The 19,347-nt window shown below is 45.2% G+C and overlaps 1 protein-coding gene across 11 annotated transcripts in view; it reads right to left on the minus strand.

Moving 5' to 3' along the window:
* CACNA1A (calcium voltage-gated channel subunit alpha1 A) overlaps window positions 1–19,347 on the minus strand; it is a 322,216-nt gene that overhangs the window by 103,931 nt on the left and 198,938 nt on the right. For 7 of the 11 annotated variants that reach the window (XM_037818101.1, XM_037818095.1, XM_037818098.1 and 4 more), the window contains 4 exons: window positions 5,775–5,878; window positions 4,091–4,206; window positions 3,630–3,686; window positions 1,424–1,519 (listed from right to left, as the gene is read on the minus strand). In XM_037818101.1, the coding sequence (XP_037674029.1) occupies window positions 1,424–1,519; window positions 3,630–3,686; window positions 4,091–4,206; window positions 5,775–5,878 (373 nt within the window). The remainder of the gene's footprint in view (window positions 1–1,423; window positions 1,520–3,629; window positions 3,687–4,090; window positions 4,207–5,774; window positions 5,879–19,347) is intronic. The other 4 variants (XM_037818099.1, XM_037818097.1, XM_037818096.1 and 1 more) reach the window with 4 other exon arrangements.

Raw genomic sequence — 19,347 nt, forward strand, 5'->3', positions numbered from 1 at the left:
TATGGTATCATTACAAACCTATTAAACTGGGAAAATAAGTTAAATTGGCAAAATGCAACGGCCAGGCTGGGGAATCCCCAAACATACACACACTTGGCAGGTTTATAAATGGGTTCGATGGTTTTCAAACTCAGAAGGGCTCTGTGAATAATGAGTTGAAAAGCTGTTAATATCTTTGATCCTATAATTATCCCCAAGGAAATACGCCCAAAGGGTGGGGGGAGTAATTGTACATAAATGTTCACAGCAGTGCGCTTCGTAAGAGCAAAAATTGGAAACAACTCAAATCCCGTAGAACAGAGCGACCGCGTATTCAAACGACAGTGTACCCACTCTGAAGGAATATGTCATTGCAATGAAATCCACGTCCCTCAGCAAAACAGTTACAGACTAGGGTTGAGTGAAGGAAAGGCAGAATATAAAATAATCTGTGCCTTTGGACCAGAAACACGTATATACAATAGCATGGTAACAGGATGGCAGTTATTTAAACAGAATGTAATCGTCCTTCTGTCCTTCCTTTCCTCCCTCCCTCCCTTCTTCTTTCCCCCCCTTTTTCTTTTCCTCTCTCCCCCTCACCCTCCCATTACAAAAAATAATACATTCTCAGGGTGGAACATCAAAAACAACAGCTCAGTTAAGAGATCAAAAGTACAGAGGGGTGGAAAGGAAAAGAGTAAATGTCTTCTCTGCTCTCAAACAACGCTTTGGGCACAGCCTTCCACTATGTTCTCTCTGCTCTCATTGCCGTGGTATCGGCTTAAACGCCGCCTCCTCCGAGAAGTCTTCCCTGACCACGCTCTGCCCTTCCAGAGCAAGCCAAGACCTCGGGCGTGAACTCAGCAGCATCGCAACAACCATTGCTCGTTCCTGTGTGTAATCACATCGATTCCCTGCAATGGCAGGGATTTTGCCTCTGTCTTATTCACAATTGGGCACTTAGTAAGAATCGTCTTCCCAAATGAATAAGAATACCAGTCCACATTACTGGGTGCTTATTCTCTGCCAGGCTGTTCTAAATCATTTCTCTGGATTATTTAATGCAACCCTTACAATAACGTTGCCATCATCAATTAATTATGATTAATTAGAATTAATTATGATTAATTAGGATCAATCATGAGCAATATTATTAATTAGGATTATTTACAATTAATTATTAATCTTGATTAATAATAATTGATTGTAAATCTTAATAATAATTAATAATTAATTATGATTGGTAATTGACCATTGATAATAATTAAGCACTACTGTCATTCCCACTTTGTAGATGTGGGTAGATGTCACCTGCCCCAGGACACCCTGGTAAGTCAGAAGCGGGGTGAGACTAACCCAGGCGGCCTGGCTCCCAGCCCCTCAGACCCCCATCCCTGGGGCGACCGGTGATAAGTGGACCTGGATTCTGGGGGGGGTTACGCACCCACAGAGGTGATGTCGGCCAGCTGATCCTCAGCCTCCTCGGGGTTGAGCAGGTCCGTCTTGCTCTTCTTTATGGTGGTTCTCCGCAGAGCTCCAACAATGGAAACATAGCAGGAGAAAAAGACGTTACCCTTTTGGGACAATGACATCGGCAGGGTCCTTTCTCGGCAGCTGGGGCCACGCCCGGTGCATCCCAGGCACCATCGCTGCATTCGATCCTTGCACTGATGGGGTTTGGTGGGAGCGTTCAGGACACTCACATTTTAGAGATGCAGAAATGGGGGCTCCGGGAGGCTGCCTCGCTGTGCCCAAGAAGTAAATACAAGAACCAAGTCCTGTTTGGTCTGATTTCTGAGTCTGGACTCAGCTATTCTTTTCCCCTTGGTCTCTTTTTTCTTTTTTCTTTTTTTTAATATATATAATATATTATTTTAATTTTCAATTGTTTTTCCCACTCCATAAAAATACAGTTGATTTTTGTATTAACTATATGCCTTGGAAAACAGCTAAATTCACTTTTATATTCTATTAGATTTTTTTGGTGTGGATTCAATAGCATTTTTTTAAATGCAGTTTGATTGAGATATATTCACACACCATACAAACCATCAGAAGTATACAATCACTGGCTCGCAGTTATCAGTAGTATTTTTACATGTTGTCTGATAACATTTCTTTAAATACCTTTCCAAACTTTGTGCATTTTACTTACATCTCTTTCCTTGCTGTATTTAACATGATTTTCGTGAATCAAAGGGAATGATATTATGCGTTTTCTTCCTTATTAGTTAATTTGGTGAATTGTATTGGTTATTTTGTAATGTTGAAGCAACAGTGTACTTGTGTGTTAAATGCTTCTCTGTCATTAATGTATTATTATTTCCCAAATTGCTGGGGGGATAAATTTGCTCATATTTTATTGGGTACTTTTGGGTCCATGTCCATGAAGTATATTGATTTTTTAAAAATAGTTTTATTCATACACCATGCAATCCACCCTAAGTGTACAGACATTGTCTGGCTTGCTTTTAAATGCTAAGAAATCTCACTTCCTGTGAAGCCTGGGACTGGATATACAGGGTGACTTGACAGTCTACCCTTCGAGCTGTTATTAGCATTTGAGCTAGTTTAGCTGGAATTGTCAACACTCTCCAACCCCCAGTATTTAGGCTCTGTTTCCCCAAGGCTTCTGCAGGGGATGAGCTCAGGCAGACACTCCCAATAAAATAATTTGTATGTCTGCATGGATAATCTCTTCCCCTATAACATAATCCATAAAGTTCATTTTATAACCAGCTGAGACAGAGCTCTAGTTCCTTCATTTCCTTTTAATCTCTGGAATTTTCCACCAAAAGTCACCACTGTCTAACCAGCTTTCTCAAGTTTGAGAAGAGAATCCCAAACAACAAGCTGTTTTTAGTTTTTGGGGGGCAGGGGAGGTGGGGTGGTGGATTATTATTTTTTTTGTTGTTGTTATTATTTTAATTTAGCAAATACATAGGCCAGAGAACTGGCCTTTCTGTAAAGTCTAAGAACTTCATTCTCCAATAATCCTGGGACAACTCACCCCTTGACTCCCCCTTCCCTCCGTATTCAGGTTTACTCTCAAAAGGAAGTTTCCAGGGGGCAATGAGTTACTGCATCACTCCAGAGAAAGCGATTTACACTCCCCCATCAAGTGGTTTGTAAAATCCATTTCATAACCTACCGGTTATATATATAACCTATGCAGGTCCAGCACCTTTCTTTCTTTCTCTCACTCCTGGTATTTTTGATCAGAAGTTGTCCCTCTGTCTAGCCAATTTTCTAACACAAGACGAGTCCTTAATTGTAAGCTGGAATCTTGGTGGACTTATCATTATTTACTCATTTATTTATTTAGCATTCACAAGTGGTACTGAGCTCATCCAGCACGCTTCTAAGCATTCCATTTGCAATAATTAATTTAATGCTCACAAATGACACAACGAGATAGAGAGGACAATGACGATGACGCCCATTTTACAGATGAGAAAAAGCGAGGCACAAAGCATGAGAAGCAGATAGGGGAGGCCAGAAAGTGAAAACCACTTCCTTTATCCTCCTGAGCTTGACACAACCTGGTCCCCGGATGTCCCTTGGAGGCCCCTTAGAATGGAGCAGCCCCCCAGCCCCAGCAACACCAAGCCCCTTGGGACCCACCACCGAGCCAGGTTTAGGACAGTTACCATCGAAAGGATGTCTCTGCTCGCCGTTGGTTTCATCTTCGGCGAGAATCACCTCTTCTGAGAAGGAGGAGGACATGATTAAGAATTTTCCTGGGGACGGGCTCCCTTGAAAAGGGAATGAGAGGTGTCCTCTCGGTCACTGGCACCTTCCCTGCATTGACAGTGGCAGCTCAACCAGCCCGAGACATGCCGCTCAGTGATTTGCAACTCCCAGCTCCCCCAGTTATGGTATAACAACACTGCTTGTGCTTCAGGATTTCTGCACCTGCTGTTCTCTCTGGCAGGATACCCACATGGCATTCTCCTACATGTCCTTCGGGTCTGACCACCCCATCACCTACCCTTCTCTGTTCCTCTCACCGTGAGGCTCCTTCATCCCTCCCCAACCCCCACGCGTGACTCTCTAGGTGATCCGCGGCCAGGGATTTCCATCCATGGGACCCAGGTAGAAGGGGCCTCACCTGCTTTTGAGATCCACTCCATGTAGCCATTGAGTTCTCGCTCGATCTGCTGCTGCCGCCTCAGCTTCAGAAAAGCCCGTCGGTTCTCCACCCGCTCCCTTTCTTTGGCAAACTCCCTGCAGAAGCACACACACAAAAGCCCAGCATCTGGTTTTTCCTGCTGCCCTGGAACTTTTAGGGAGCGTGTGTGTGTGTGTGTGTGTGTGTGTGTGTGTGTGTGTGTGTATTTGGGGGTTCAGAACTCCCTGGAGGGCAACAGTTTCCAACAGGTCCTTTGGGGGAAAGATAAGAATATTTTGGGAGGGTGGGTGGGTTTCTCTGCAAGTTGCACATATTTCTTAACAACTGCACTCAGCTAGAGGAAAAAGCAAATCCATAAAACCATGCAATGAAATGGGCATGGAAATATTATGAGTTCAAAGAGCATGATGCATACAACTTACTGTCAATGTTTAGGAAATAGATGATAGATAAATAGATGATAGATAGCTGGATAAATGGATGGATGGATGGAGGGATGAGTGGATGGATGGATGAATGGATGGATGGATAGAATGATACGGCAAATGTGGCAAAATATTAAAATTGGTGGATCTGGGTATCTGGGTTGGGGCATTTGGAGTTTGCTGTATGGGTTTTGTACTATTTTTGCAATTGTTCTGCAAATTTGGAATTATTTCAAAATTAAAAGCTTTAAGAGACTTTCTGCATGATTCTTCTATAAACTTACAACTGCTCTACTTTTTTAAAAAATAGATTAAGGCAAAAAATGCCACGTCAACCATTGATAGATGTATACTCCATGCTCATCCCCTTTATACCCCTGACCAACAGAATCCCCAGTTTTATTTGGGGCTTCAATGTATCCAGCTGAAGAGTATTTCCAGCCTCCCTTTGAGTTAGGCCAATGAAACATAAGCTGAAGGTTTCTGCAGAAGCCTCCCTTTCCTAATATAGGCCCTGCCCCTTCCTGTTTCCCTTCCTCCTCTTCCCACTTGGAATGTGGGATGACCATCTTTTGGCATGAAGCAGCTGTTTTGAGGCCATGAGGCATCTGTGATATTGGACGCCTCTGGCAAGAATATGAGAATTGAAAGCTATAAAAATCTGGGGTCCCTGATGGCACTGTGGCCAAACTTCTTGTGGTGAGAGAAATGAAAGCCATTTATGATTGAGCCAAAAAAAATTTTGGGGTTGGGGGTCAATGTATGTCATGAAAAGGGCATCTTAGGTTGTATGCTATGATTTTATATTTGGAAAGTGGGGAGAGCCCAAACAATTGTGTTTTGTAAATGTAAATTATAGAAAGTAAAGCTCTATAGAATTTTCTTGTGTGGTGGGTTATGGGCCTGAAAAATTTGGGAAAATCCTTATGGATGACAGGACAGGACTGGAAAGAAGTTCCATTTTCCTCTGGGTGCAGGTAGCTCAGAGCCAGAGATAAATTTTGGCGAGTCAAGGGTGGACTGGATTTCAGCATCCATGTGCCCCCTCCCTGGGTGCCTGTTGCAGTGCACAGCCTATGTGCCTATACATGGCTTGCTAATAACTGTCAGGATTACCCAGAGCCAGGGGAAAAGGTCTGCTCTCTGCCTGGTGAATGAAAATAAAGCTTCGGTCACTTCTTTCTGGGAAGAAGTTGGTAGGGGGGAGTGGAAGGGAGTGGGGAGTGGCAAAGACTTACCCTGAAAGTACACCCAGCACGAGGTTCAGCATAAAAAAGGAGCCAATGATGATGAGAGGGATGAAGTACAACCAGTTCCAAGTGTTCCCTGAGGCATCGTTGCTCTGGAGGGGCCAAGGAGGGAAAGCAGGTGAGACTTGAGTGGGATTCAGGTATGACCTACTGGGTGGGGGGAGGAGACTCCACTTCTCCTGGGCTTTGTTTTCAAATGCTCTTGGGGTGTGGAGTCCCAGAGCTCTGACAGCCCGGAATGGGAAATGGAGGGCCCAGGCTCAACTCATCGGAGAGAAAAAGCCCTCTCCTAATTGTGTAAGTCTTCACAGGACCTGGGAGCCAGTGTGAAACACAAGAGAACTTCCCAGAGTGAAGTCTAGGAGAAGGAAAAAATAAAGTCATCCAAATGGAGAAATGAACCCCCATTCTCTCCTTTCTCCCCCAAATAGTCACATTGTCCCCTTGGATGAGGTGCATGACTGCAGGGCTTGACAGCCTGTTAAGTCACCAAGTCAGAAGGCAGGGGCATGATCCTTTTCCCCAAGTATCTCCTTCCTCCATTCCTCACAGCCTCCATGTCAACTGCAAAACATTCCCTGAAGCTCCCAGCTCACTTTTTAAAGGGTGAATAAACTCACATATAGAACGTTCTTTTCTGAAATGGAGAAAGGAGCACTGGTAAAAGGGAACAGGATGAGGGGGAGAAAATCAAGGAGAGAGAGAGTCAGAACCAGAGATGGTGCTATAAGAATCATAAAAATAAGCACTCACAGAGTGCTTACTGTCTGCTAGGGACTATTCTAAGAATGTTATCATTGTTAGCTCATTTACTCATTTAAATCCTCAGAACATCTCTAGGGCACAGAGCTGATCGGTGGGAGATGTGGGATTTGAACCAGGCGGCTCCAGGGTCCACGGACTTGACCTCTAAGCTGGGTGAAGCCACAGCTTCAGCAATCAGGGAGGGCGAGTCTCCCAGTGGTTCACCAGCCCTGTGGTTCCTGCTGGATATGTGTCTGTGTGTGTGCGGGGTGGGGGTGGGGGTGGGGGTGGGGGCCCAAATGTGGCCTTAAAAGCTCACCTTTAAAATAGATGCAGTGTCATTGCTGCACAGTAGAAAGGCTAACATTAAAAAAGGCTGATGCTGCTAGATGTTGGTGAGGCTTTGGAGAGAACAGAACTCTCATATGCTGCCAAAGGGATGGCAGCATGGTACAGCTCCCTTGAAAAATGGGAGGGAGTTTCCACTAAGGCTAATCATACACCTTCATGATGACCCAGTAATTCCACTTCTGGATAGCTACTCAATAGAAATGCACATCCGTGTTTGCCAAAGGTATGTACAAGAATGTTCATAGCAGTAACATTCATCATAGCTCCATTTGGAAATAACCCAGATGCTTATCAACAGGAAAGAGGGTAAATAAATGGAATATTGTGTAATGAATGAATGCTACACATTACCCCATGAAATATTACAAAGAAATGTCAAGCAAGAGAAGCCAGACAGAGAAAAGCAAATATGTAAGGTTCCAATTATGTAAAATTAAAAAAACTAGCCAATGATGTTAACTGTCTTGGCAGGGTACCCTTATAGGCTTTATGAATGGGAAGGGCACATGGGGGAGGCTTCTGGGGCTGAAAAGGTTCTGTTTCCTAAGCTGGGTGCTGGTTACATCATTGTTTGGCTTGTGAAAATTCATCAAGCTCTTCACTACAATCTGTGGGGATTTTTTGTACGTTTCTTTTATGTCAATAACAAAGTTCCAATGCTTTGCTTCTGGAGGGTTCTAGAAGAAAGGAACAGGAATGGAGTCAGCAGAACAGTGCTGGATGAAACACAAGACTGGCTTTGTGCTTCACTCCTCTGCTGCTATAGTGACTGAGAAGCTTCTCACTCCCGTATTCCAGGGCTCAATATAGCCCAGAGAGAGAGGAAGATGGTGCAAGCCAGCAGAAGGAAAATCTCTGGGCTATCATGGGAAGCAGGCTCAGGATAAGGATGGAGCAGGTGGAAGAGGGCAGAATCAAATGGGGAGAAGTAGCTGAGGTCCCTTGGTGCCAAAGCAGCCCATTCCTTCTCAGAGACTCTTCCAACAAATTGTGTGGCTGCCCAGACCCCAGATCCCACACAGACTTAGGTGAACTGCTGCCCAGTGGAAATCAGACACGTGTGGTGCCAAGTACTTGCACTATGATTGCATTTAATTCTCTCACTGGGCCCAAGAGGTGGTATGCAATCATTTCTTCCACATGAGGAAGCTGAGGTGCAATAAGGTAAAGCCAAGGTCACAGGGCTACTAAATGCAGAGGCAGCCCCCCAACCCCATCACCTCTCCATCTACTTCTCCTCACACTCTTCCCCCGATCCACTCTGATCCATCCATATGGGCCTCCTTGCTACCCCTACCCCAGGGCCTTTGCACATGCTATTTCCTCTGCCTGTTACACTTTTCCTCCAGATTCCTATATGGCTTCTCCCTTACCTCCTTCAAGTCTCTGCTCAAATGCTACTTTCTTAGGGAGACCTTCCTTGATGGCCCTTTACAGCTGAGCCCTCTCATTTCCAACTCTCCTTCTTCCTCTATTTTTTTTTTCCTGAGCAACTCACTTTCTAACCTCATATATACTTTACTTATTTAACTTGTTTTCTGTCTGTCCCCCCAACTGGAATGTCAGCTCTTCAAGGGGCAGGGTCTTTGTCTATTTTGTTCCCTGCTGTATTTCCAGCCCCTAGCACAATACTTGGCATGAAGTCAGTGCCCAATAAACATTTGTTGAATGACTGAATGAGAGTTGGGTCCAAGCTACCTGTATAATCCATGTCCCCATGGCCATGCTCCTTCCTCTCTGGGGACTGGGGCTCCGCTGTCCAATTTTAGAGACACATTTTCTCTTTTAAACTCAGCCCCAATTTTTCAATTCCCTGCTCTGGATCCAAGAAGATGTGTATGAGTAAGAAATAAACCTTTGCTGTTAAAGCCATGGAGCCTTTGGGGATGTTTGTTACTGTGGCTTGACCTACTTGTCCTGACTGATGTACCCAGATATCTCCATGGCTTGCTCCCTCACTTCCTTGAGGTTTTTACTCAAATGTCACCTTTTAATTGGTCCTTATATGAGTCTCATGAAGTGGTGGGGAAATGAGCATCAGACCCATTGTGTCTGATGGAGAAATTGATATCCAAAATGCTGATGTCAGAATCATGAGTCACTTGTTTTCCTTCTCTGACCCTCTGATTTTCCTTGGGTCTTGGCTTGGCTGACTCCTCATCACTCAGGCTTTTGCTCCACAGTTCCCTCCTCAGAGAAACCTCCCCTGGATCTCCCGATCAAAAGGATCCACCCCAACCCAGTGTGCAGCCAGCCATTCCATTCTCTTCCCAGCACATTCCATTCTCTGAATCAGCTTGCAGACATATGCATTGCCTGGTTTACATGTTGTCTTTCCTCCCTAAAAATCTTTAGGATTTTCTTATTTGGTCCCCCGTGACCAGGACAGCATCTGGCGCACAGTAGGAGCTCAAGGAAAGCATCTGGCACCCAATAGGAGCTCAATGAATGTTGGTTGGATGATGCAGGGATATGAGCTTGAGGTCCCTGTTGGTGGACTGGTTTAAATAATATTAATGACAGGAAACATATTTCTCCCGGGTCCATATAATCAGGCTGCTTCCCTGTGAATGGAGAGGCAGGAAAAAGGGAAAAAAACCACCATCACATCTGTAGAGTCCTTTTGGGCTGAAAATACCCCCTCACACCTCATCTCCCTTGACGCCCACAAACGCCATGTGCAAGGATGGGGAAACTGAGGCTGCAAGATGCAACGTGATCTGCTAAAAGCACACAGGGAGTGGATGACACGACTGGGGATAGACCTGTCATTCTGCTTTACATCGGAGAGATTTTCCCACTTCACCCCTTCACTGCACTTCATAGTATTTTATGCTTACCACGATCAGCCCGTGAGATACTGATTCATCTCAGAGTTGACAGTGCTTAGTGTGGCACCTGGCACTTAGTAAGCGCTTGATAAATTAATCAAATTAGTGACTGAGTCCCAGTAAAATCCTTAAGTGCTTTCTGTTTCATAGTTTATTTCCATCTAATTTTTTGAGCATGGTTCATTCACAAAAAGCAGAGAATGTTAAAAAAATACTCAGCTCAGGAGACACCTAACTCTCCAGTGACAGGTGATAAACACAGGGTTTATTTGACCATGAATGAGCCAAAATCCTGGCAGGGGCACTGAGGGAGCCAAACACCCCTCCCCTCTTTACACCCACTTTTGATCATGTAATGCCTGTGAATTATGTTTGAATTCTCTTTCCCTTTTCACTCTCACACCTGTCTTGGTTTTGGATGATAAATTATATGGTCTCTCTGCCTGTGAGTTGTCTGGGAACCTCCCTGGGCTCCTCAGCTCCCATTCATGCCCTTGCTCACGACCCTCCAGCCAAAGAGACTGCCTCAGGGTCTTTGCACTGGCTGTTCCGCCCACCTGGGTTGCCCTTCCCTCAGATACTCACAAGACCCCCCCCCCCCATCTCCTTCAGGTCTTATTAGGAAGACTGGAGCCTCCCACCCTAACAACCCATAACTCCTCTACTGCTTCATTTCCTCTTTGGTTCTAATCACCCTCTAACACCAGCAAACCTAATAGGTGGCAAACAACAGTCCATGGGTCAGCCACCTGTTTCAGTAAATAAAGTTTTATAGGCATGCAGCTGCAAGCATTTGTTTCTGTATTGTCTGTGGCTGCTTTTGTGCTATAATAGCACATTGAGTAGTTGCAACAGAGAACTAAAATATTCTCTATCTGTCATATATATATATATACATAAAATTTTAATTATTTTTTCGATTCCCTGTTTCCCCCATTACAATGTCTACTTCACCAAAGCATAGATTTTTGTTTCTTCTGTGCACTGCATATCCTTGGTGTCTAAAACAATCCTTGCCTAAAGCAGGCATTCAATGAGTGTTTGTTTGTTGAATGAATGAGTGATCTAAAGTCCCCCAAAGTCTAATGATTTGTATTGCCCAAGATGAGTATCTATGAATAAAAAAGGGCTTAGGCCAAAGATCAGTTCCAGTGAGCAGTGACAGAACAGAAACTTCTGCCAAGAGACATGCATTTATGATCAGCAACCAAACACAGTTTTGCTGCTGTCCTAATTGGTGTGAACCCAGGGAGAGAAATAGAGTCCGAGAGACACACACAGGAAAAAGCACACACAGGTGGAGTGAGAGCAAGAGTGAGAGAGAGATGGCCAACTTGGCTGGGTTATGGTAGCCAGTTGTTCAATCAAGCAAGCCCTGGCCCTATTGTTTCCGCGAGGGTATATCATAGATGGATTTGCATCTACAATCAGTCGATTGTATCTACAGCTGACTGCATCTACAATTAACAAGGGAGATTGCCCTCAGCAATGTGGGGTGTCTTCTCATCCAAATCAGCTGGAAATCTTAAAATCTGGAAGTGAGGATTTGAGAAGTTAGAAAGAAGAATCTCTGCCTCACCTTCAGTCAGCCAACTTCCCCTGGGGAATGCGAACTTGCAGACTTCAGAATCACCATTATCAATTTCCAGCTTGTCGCCTGCCCTACAGAATTTGGAGATGCCTGCCCCCATGGTCATTTTACCCAATCCCTATAATACATCTCTGAATCTACCTATCAATTGATCGATAGAATAGATCTATATATAGATACAGATTGATCGATAGATCTAGATCTAGATTATAGATATATCTTGTCAGTTCATTTTCTATGGAGAATCCTGACTAATACAGACACAGACAGACTAAGAATAAGAGACAAAGAGAGCGAGAGAGGGAGAAAGGGACAGAGAGAGGGGGGAAGAGAGACACAAAGACACATATATGGAGTGATCAAAATAAGAGAGGCAAAGATGGAGGGGGGGAAAAGTCAGAGACACAAGTTGGGGGAGTGGAGGGATGGATAACCCTCAGTGCTGGGTTTGAGTCCTGCCTGCTTTGCCCTTGGCTGGGGGGCCTTGGGCAGGTTATTTTATCCCCGTGGGCATCAGTTTCCTCATCTGGAAGATGGGGCTGAAGTATCTCCCCTCTCAGGGCTGTTTTATGGATCAATGGATAATGCAAGGAAGAAACAGAGCAAAGAGTAAGCTCTCAACCAACGGTAGCCAAAAATTGAATTCAGGACACCCTGACACGGCAAGGACTTCCTTCTCGTTCATGGAGTGTCCTGTCCAAGGACCCCAGCCCCTCTGCCTCCCCTCCCTGGCAGCAGCTGAGAGAGGGAAGGTCACCCACACGATGCCCCGATCTGCCTTAGCCCAGCTGGTGAGCAGCACATCCGGAATGGCCCTCGCCCCGGGTGGAGTGGAGGCGATTTCTGGCTTTTTCTGAACATGTGGTGAGGGGGTTCCTGTGAAACGGGCCACCTGTCACTCCGACAACTCAACCACCAGCATAAGTCCCCATCTCTGTCCTCCCTGGGGTTCCCACTCCCACTGCTTGGGCTCGGAGAACCAGCCCTCGATCCTGGTCTCCGTGGGAGGCAGTACGTGGAAGATTCCCAGGGAGCCAGCCTGGAGTCGGACGGAGCTGGATTCCAAGCCTAACTCCCTGTGCCCTGTCCCGTGCCTCAGTTTCCTCATTGGCCCCACCTCATTCGGTGATGTCAGGGAATCCCTGGCTGCTGCACTGTAATGTTCTCAGAACAGGGCGGCACAGACAATGTGGTGGAAAACCCATAATGATTCCAGAAGGCAGCCCAGGAGGGTCCAGGGAGGGGCCCCACCGAGGTGACATCGGAGCTGGGGGGCAGGGGGGCCCTCACAGGCTCCGGGCAAGGGGCAGAGGCTGGCTGTGCTGGCTGAAATTCGTCTCACAGGAGTTCAGCACAAGTTGGCCTTCATGTTTGGTACAGAATTCCCCATAAACCCGCATTTGTGGTCCATGGGCATGGACAGGCACTCCCCTCACTGGAGAACTCCAAGGGGGCAGGTCCACCTGGATGCCAGCTGGAAGCCCCCTCCCCTGCACCCTCCATCCTCAAGGGGTCACTACAGCCCCTTCTCTGGGGGTTTTTCCAGCCAAGGCAACTACAGAAGCTACCTCTGAGATTCCCCAAATCTCAGTGGGGGAGAGACCCTGGGACCCCACGGATAGAACTCAGGGGGTCTGGGCATTTGAAAGGAAAGAAATTCCCCCCTTTATTTTCCCCTCATTTCCATCTGAAAAGGGGGCATTTCCTTCCATTATAAAGGAAGGCAGCAAACCACAAGACTAGGGCAGAACCTGTGACATCCATCACCAACAGAAATCACACGTCTTTCATAGGTATCATAGAGGAGGGGCAGATAACATGCAAAATCTTTTATGCGGAACCCTCCTATGAAATTACAGGAGTTATCTGACCCCCTTAGATCTTGTTATCGATGAGATACGAAGGATGACATCCTTGAACTTCAACACATGTTGGGTTTTTACAAATATTTTCATAACAGTTCCAAAGTATTTGGCATCTTCCTTCAGCTCACGGTTTTAAATGTGTGCCTTTAAAAATCACCAGACTGACAAAGGGGTCTGTAGCTCATCAGAGTTAAGAACATTTGAGGTGGACTTTCTTGCCTCCAATTTTCCATGAATTCTACCCCCAGACTACTCCGTGAAAAATTATACCACCTCTCTCTGTTGCTATCATCTATCTCCCTCCTTCCCTCCCTCCCTCCCTATCTATCATCTATCTACTTATCTATTTATCTATCTCTATCATCCATCCATCCATCCATATCTATCTATGAATGTCTATCTATCTGTCTATCATCTATCATCAATATCTATCTATCTATGAATGTCTATCTATCTCTATCACCTATATCTTCTATCTACCTATCTATCCATCCATCCATCTACCTGTATCTTTTAATCATCTAACTCCATTTATTTATCATTTTTATCTATCACATCTAATTATCCATTATCTATTTATCTCTATCAACTGTATCTTCTATCACCATATCTATCTATCATCCATCCATATCTTTCTCATCTATCTATCTCCCTATCTATCTGCCTATCCACCCATTCATTTACCTATATCTATCATCTAACTCTATTTATCTATCACCCCTATCACATCTATTTATCTATCTCTATCATCATATCTGTCTGTTCATCCATCCACCTATTATCTATCTCTTTGTATCTATCTATCTATCCATCTATCACATCCAGCAATCATATCTGTCTACCTCTATCTTCTATCTATCCATTTATCACATCTATCAATCATATCTGTCTATCTCTATCATCTGTATCTTCTATCTATCACATCTATCAATCATATCTGTCTATCTCTATCATCTATATCTTCTATCTATCCATCACATCTATCAATCATCTATCTCCATCATCTATATCTTCCATCTATCTATCTATCTATCTATCTATCTATCTATCTATCTATCTACTATCCATCACATCTATCTATCAATCATATTGGTCTATCTCTAACATCTATATCTTCTATCATCTATCTATCCCATATCTATCATCTATCTATCCTCTATCTATCATCTATCTCTCTCATCTTTTTAAATCCATCAATCCACCTACCTACCTACCATCCATCTGTTGTCATCTTGTCCCTTTAGTCACCTCTGGGCCATGACAGTTTCTCCATCTGTCCTTGTGTTTCATGACCTTGACAATCTTCAAGAAGACTGACCAGATATTCTGCAGAATGGTTCTCCACCTGGATGTGTCTGACGTTTCATTCCTGATTATACTGGAGTTAAGCATATCCTACTGCTGAGGTGTCCCCATCACATCATATCAAGGGCTACCTGGAACCCACGTGACATCACCTGGTGACAGTGTCAACCTTGACCATTTGGGTGAGGCATTGCCTTCCAGGAGTCTCCACTCTAAAACTGCTGTGTTTCCTCCTTTCCTAACTCTAGTCTTTGGAAGAGAGTCACTCAGCCCAGACCACCCTCAAGGAGAGGAAGGGAGAGTAAGACCCACCTCCTGGAGGGAGGAAGGTCTACATACATTAAATGGAATTCTTCTATAAGAAAGGTTTGTCTCTTCTCCCCATTTACTTATTCACTCAACCATTTACTTATATCAGTGTGGACACTTTTGGGACAGATTATGTAAGATCCAAGCACCAGTACTCTGTAGGTGCCTGGGAAATATTCACTCCCTCCCTTCTCCCTCCCCATCCAGAAGTGACCAAAAATCGTTTTTCCCCCTTTGCATTTAGCAAGACAGGTCTGAACTTTCCTCCTTGATCTTAAAAGCCAATATGCAGAATACACAAATTCACAGATACAGGAAGCAGACTAGTGGTTTCCAGGGGCTGGGGAGAGGGAGAGGAGTGGGCAGTGACTGCTAACGGGTAGGGGGTCTCTGGGGTGCTGAGAAAGTTCCGGAACTACACGGACGTGCTGGTTGAACAATATCATGAATGCACTAAATGCCACTAAATCGTAACTTTAAAATGATTACAGTGGTAAATGTCACATTTGCATTTTACTACAATAGGGAAATGAAAGAAAAAAGTAAATGCGCTCATTGTGGGAAAATTTAAAGATACAGAGAAGTACCAAGAAAATAAAGATTCCCAAATCCTACCTCCTTAGAGGCCATCTCAGTAAGTTACCTTCCAGCTTTTTTTCTTTACTTACACTTGATTTTTATTTACACACGAGATCACAAGGTTTACGCAGCCTTGATTTCTATTTTTTTTTCAATCTTCTCCCTCTCACCATTATATTGTGAACATATCCGTGCGACATCAAATATTGTTCCATCAGATGATTTTTAATTATGACATAATATCCCATCATATGGAGGGACCATGAGGAATTTAACTACTTCCTTATTATCAAGATTTTCCTTACTTCCCGTTTTGTTCTCTTTTCATAAGTAACACCGGGATGCACATCCTGATAAAAGCCTTCCACAGCTTTGCTGGGTAGTTGAGGTTAGAATTTCTTTTTCAAAAAGTACTTTAACCAGGAAGCCAAGGGGAAAAGAAAAAAACAAACCCCAAAAAGGGTGTGCTGGTTTGTATACATTATATCCCCCAGAAAAAGCCATATTCTTTGATGCAATTTTGTGGGGCAGACATATTAGTGGGGGTTTAAGTTGGAACATTTGGATTAGGGTGTTTGCATGAAAATGTCCCCACGCAATTGTGGGTAATGACTCTAATTGGATAATCTCCACGGAGGTGTTACCCCACCCATTCAGAGTGGGTCTAAATTAAATCACTGGAGCCATATAAATGAGCTGACAAACAGAAAGAACTCAGTGCAGCTGAGAGTGACATTTTGAAGAGGAGCTACAGCCAAAAGGGACACTTTGAAGAATGCACAGGAGCTGAGAGAGTAGCTGCAGATGAGAGACAGTTTGAAGATGGCCGTTGAAAGCAGACTTTTGCTCTGGAGAAGCCAAGAGAGGACAAATTCCCCAAGAGCAACTAACAGTGATATTTTTGAGGAACTGCAGCCTAGAGAGGAACGTCCTGGGAGAAAGCCATTTTGAAACCAGAACTCTGGAGCAGACACCAGCCACGTGCCTTCCCAGCTAACAGAGGTTTTCCGGACACCATTGGCCATCCTCCAGTGAAGGTACCCGATTGCTGATGTGTTACCTTGGACACTTTATGGCCTTAAGACGGTAACTGTGTAACCAAATAAACCCCCTTTATAGAAGCCAGTCCATTGCTGGTGTTTTGCATTCTGGCAGCATTAGCAAACTATAACAATGGGAAAACCTGGAATGGACCTATAAATGGGTTCAATTGTGTCCCCCCAAAGGAGACGAGGGAGTATTAGCTCCTGGTCACCTGAATGTGACCTTATTTAGAAATAGGGTTGCTGCAGATGGAATTAGCTGTTAAGATGAGGTCATAATGGAGTATGGTGGGCTTGTAATCCAATATAACTTGGGTCCTTATAAGAAGAGGGAAGAAACACGGACAGTATAGAGAGATGGGAGAAGGTCAGGTGATGATGGAGACAGAGCTTGGAAGATGCATCTAAAAGCCAAGGATGGCTGACCCCCACCAGAAACTAGAAGCAGCCAGGAAGGATCCTCTCCTACAGGTTTCAGAGTGGTCATGGCCCTGCTGACAGCATGATTTCAGATTTCTAGTCTCCAGAACCTTGAGACAATATATTCCTGTTGTTTGAAGCCACTGGTTTGTGGTACTTCATTATGCAGCCCTAGGAGACTAAGGCAGGGCTCAACGATGCCATGTAGTTGAGCCACTGTCTTCCCTCTGCTGGGAATGCTCTCCCTCAAACATCTGCCTGGCTCCCTCCTTCTCACTGCAAATGTCACCTCCTCCAGGTGCCTTCCCTGATTGCCTGACCCTGATTACCCGCCCACTCACTTATTCTCCTGTGCTTCTTTAATTCTCATAAGGCGTATCACCACTTCTATATTGCACATTTGTTTTTTGTCTATCTCTCACTTCCTGTGCAGTTTATAATTTATCGTGTTCATTGTTCGTGGCCACCTCCCCTACCAGAGCAGGGATATACAATTGTCTTCTTTGCTGCTCTGTCTCCAGCATGTTATTGTTGCCTGGCACACAGTAGGCACTCAATAAATAACTACTGAATAAACAAATGGATTTCAGTGACTTTGAGAGAAGAAATGGGATGCCGGGGTCTTAAGCTGCCGTCGATCCACCAGGAGGCTGTGCACCAGGGCAGGGTCCAGATATCCCAGAAAAGCTGAAGCTCTGCCTTCGCCGGGGGCCTCGCCAGCAGAAAGGCAAAAGACAGCCACTTCAGCCCCCACCTCCTAACCCCTGGTGGGACTTGCTATCTTCAAACCTATGTCAAAGAGGGTGGGGTAGACGTCTTTATTTGGAAAGCCCCAGAAAAGGGCTCAGACGCAGGTGGTTTATTTAGAAGGTGGCTCCAGAAAGTGCCATTCAGGAAAGGGTGGGCAGCCAGCAAGGCGTGTGTTAAGGTGCAGGCTTTCCTGGTGTGCAACTGGGGCACAATCTCTCCGGGGACCTCAGGGAGACAGCATAGAGGGTGCGATCAGTGGGGAGAGAGCTGGGAGACTGATCCGCCCATGCCTGTGTGCAGCCCAAGCCACCCCAGCAGACCCAAAAAGCTCGGGGACAGAGTGGCAGGGGGAGGCCTTTGGATGGGGTGTAGTGGACTGTATCCATGACCATGGGCATCTAGGCAGATCTGCTGCCTTGTGTCTCTCCTCCAGGATTCAAAGTCCTGGAATTACACCTTCTACAGCCTCCACCCCATTGGGGACAGAAATCCTGTCTTTCAGGGACGTTGGTTTTCTAGTCCAGGGTTTCCCACTGTAACCCCACTGACATTTTGGCCCAGATCATCCATCCTTTGCAGTGGGGGTTGTCCTGCATGCTGTAGGACATTGAGCATCCCTGCTTTCCATCTGTAGCACCCCTGTCCTCAAGTTGGGAAAATCCGAAATGTCCCCAGACATTGCCAAGGAGGGGCAGAATCACCCCCATTTGAGCTTACTGTGCTAGGCTCACATCGGGCCAACATCACTGCTTGGATTCCTACTTAAAGGACAATTTGGGAGAGAGGCGGTGTGTGTGTAAGTGTATCGAAAAGTGCTGCAAGGTTATTCTGAATTAGTAGCAGTTACCTGCAGAGCCAAGGTGAGAAATAGAGTGGGATCACCGCAGCCCACTCCACTTACTCAGCTACTGCTGGAGTTTTTACAATGAAAAATTCATATGCATTGTTCAAAGGGGCGCCAGTTGGGGGTGGAGAATTTGGCTTACCCGGAGCTCACTCAGGACCAGGCACTGTTCTAAACACTTCACGTGTGTGAGGGGCTGAATTGTACCCCCAGAAAAAGACGTGTTCAAGTCTAACCCCTAGTGCCACAAATATGACCTTATGTAGAAATAGGGTCTTTGAAGATGCAATTCGTTAAGATGAGGCCAAACTGGATTAGAGTGGGTCCCCATCCGATATGACTGGTGTCCTTACAAGAAGGGGAGAAGTGGACAGACGGACAGACAGAAGGAGAGGACAAGTGATGACAGAGGCAGAGACTGAAGTCCAAAGATTGCCAGTAAACCACTAGAAGCTAGAAAGAGGCAAGGAAAACTCTTCTCTAGAGCCTCCAGAGGGAGTATGGTCTGATCAACACCTTAATTGTCAACTTCTAGCTTCCAGAACTGTAAGAGAATAAATTTCTGTCGTTTTAAGCCACCCAGTTTATGGAACTTGGTTTTGGCTGTCCTAGCAAATGCAGACAATGTGTGTCTACAAACTCAGCTCTTTTGCCCGGTGAGGAAGGACTGTTTTTCCCCATTTTACAGATGTGGAAGTGGGGGCTCAGAGAGGCCAAACGACTTGCCCAAGGTTGCCCAGCAAAGAAGTGGCAGAGCCGGGATCAGGACCCAGACACCTGAGTCTGGGCTCTTAGCCACCAAGCTGGCTTTCCCCGAGGTGTCTCAGATCCAAGCTCAGATGCTTCCAATGCAAACATCCACCAGACCTCGTTGTTTATGATGACCCCTCCAGAAATTCATGGTCCTGCTCATATTTCCTACCCCCCAA

This window comes from Choloepus didactylus, chromosome 25 (assembly GCF_015220235.1).
Source record: "Choloepus didactylus isolate mChoDid1 chromosome 25, mChoDid1.pri, whole genome shotgun sequence".
Taxonomy (NCBI): domain Eukaryota; kingdom Metazoa; phylum Chordata; class Mammalia; order Pilosa; family Megalonychidae; genus Choloepus; species Choloepus didactylus.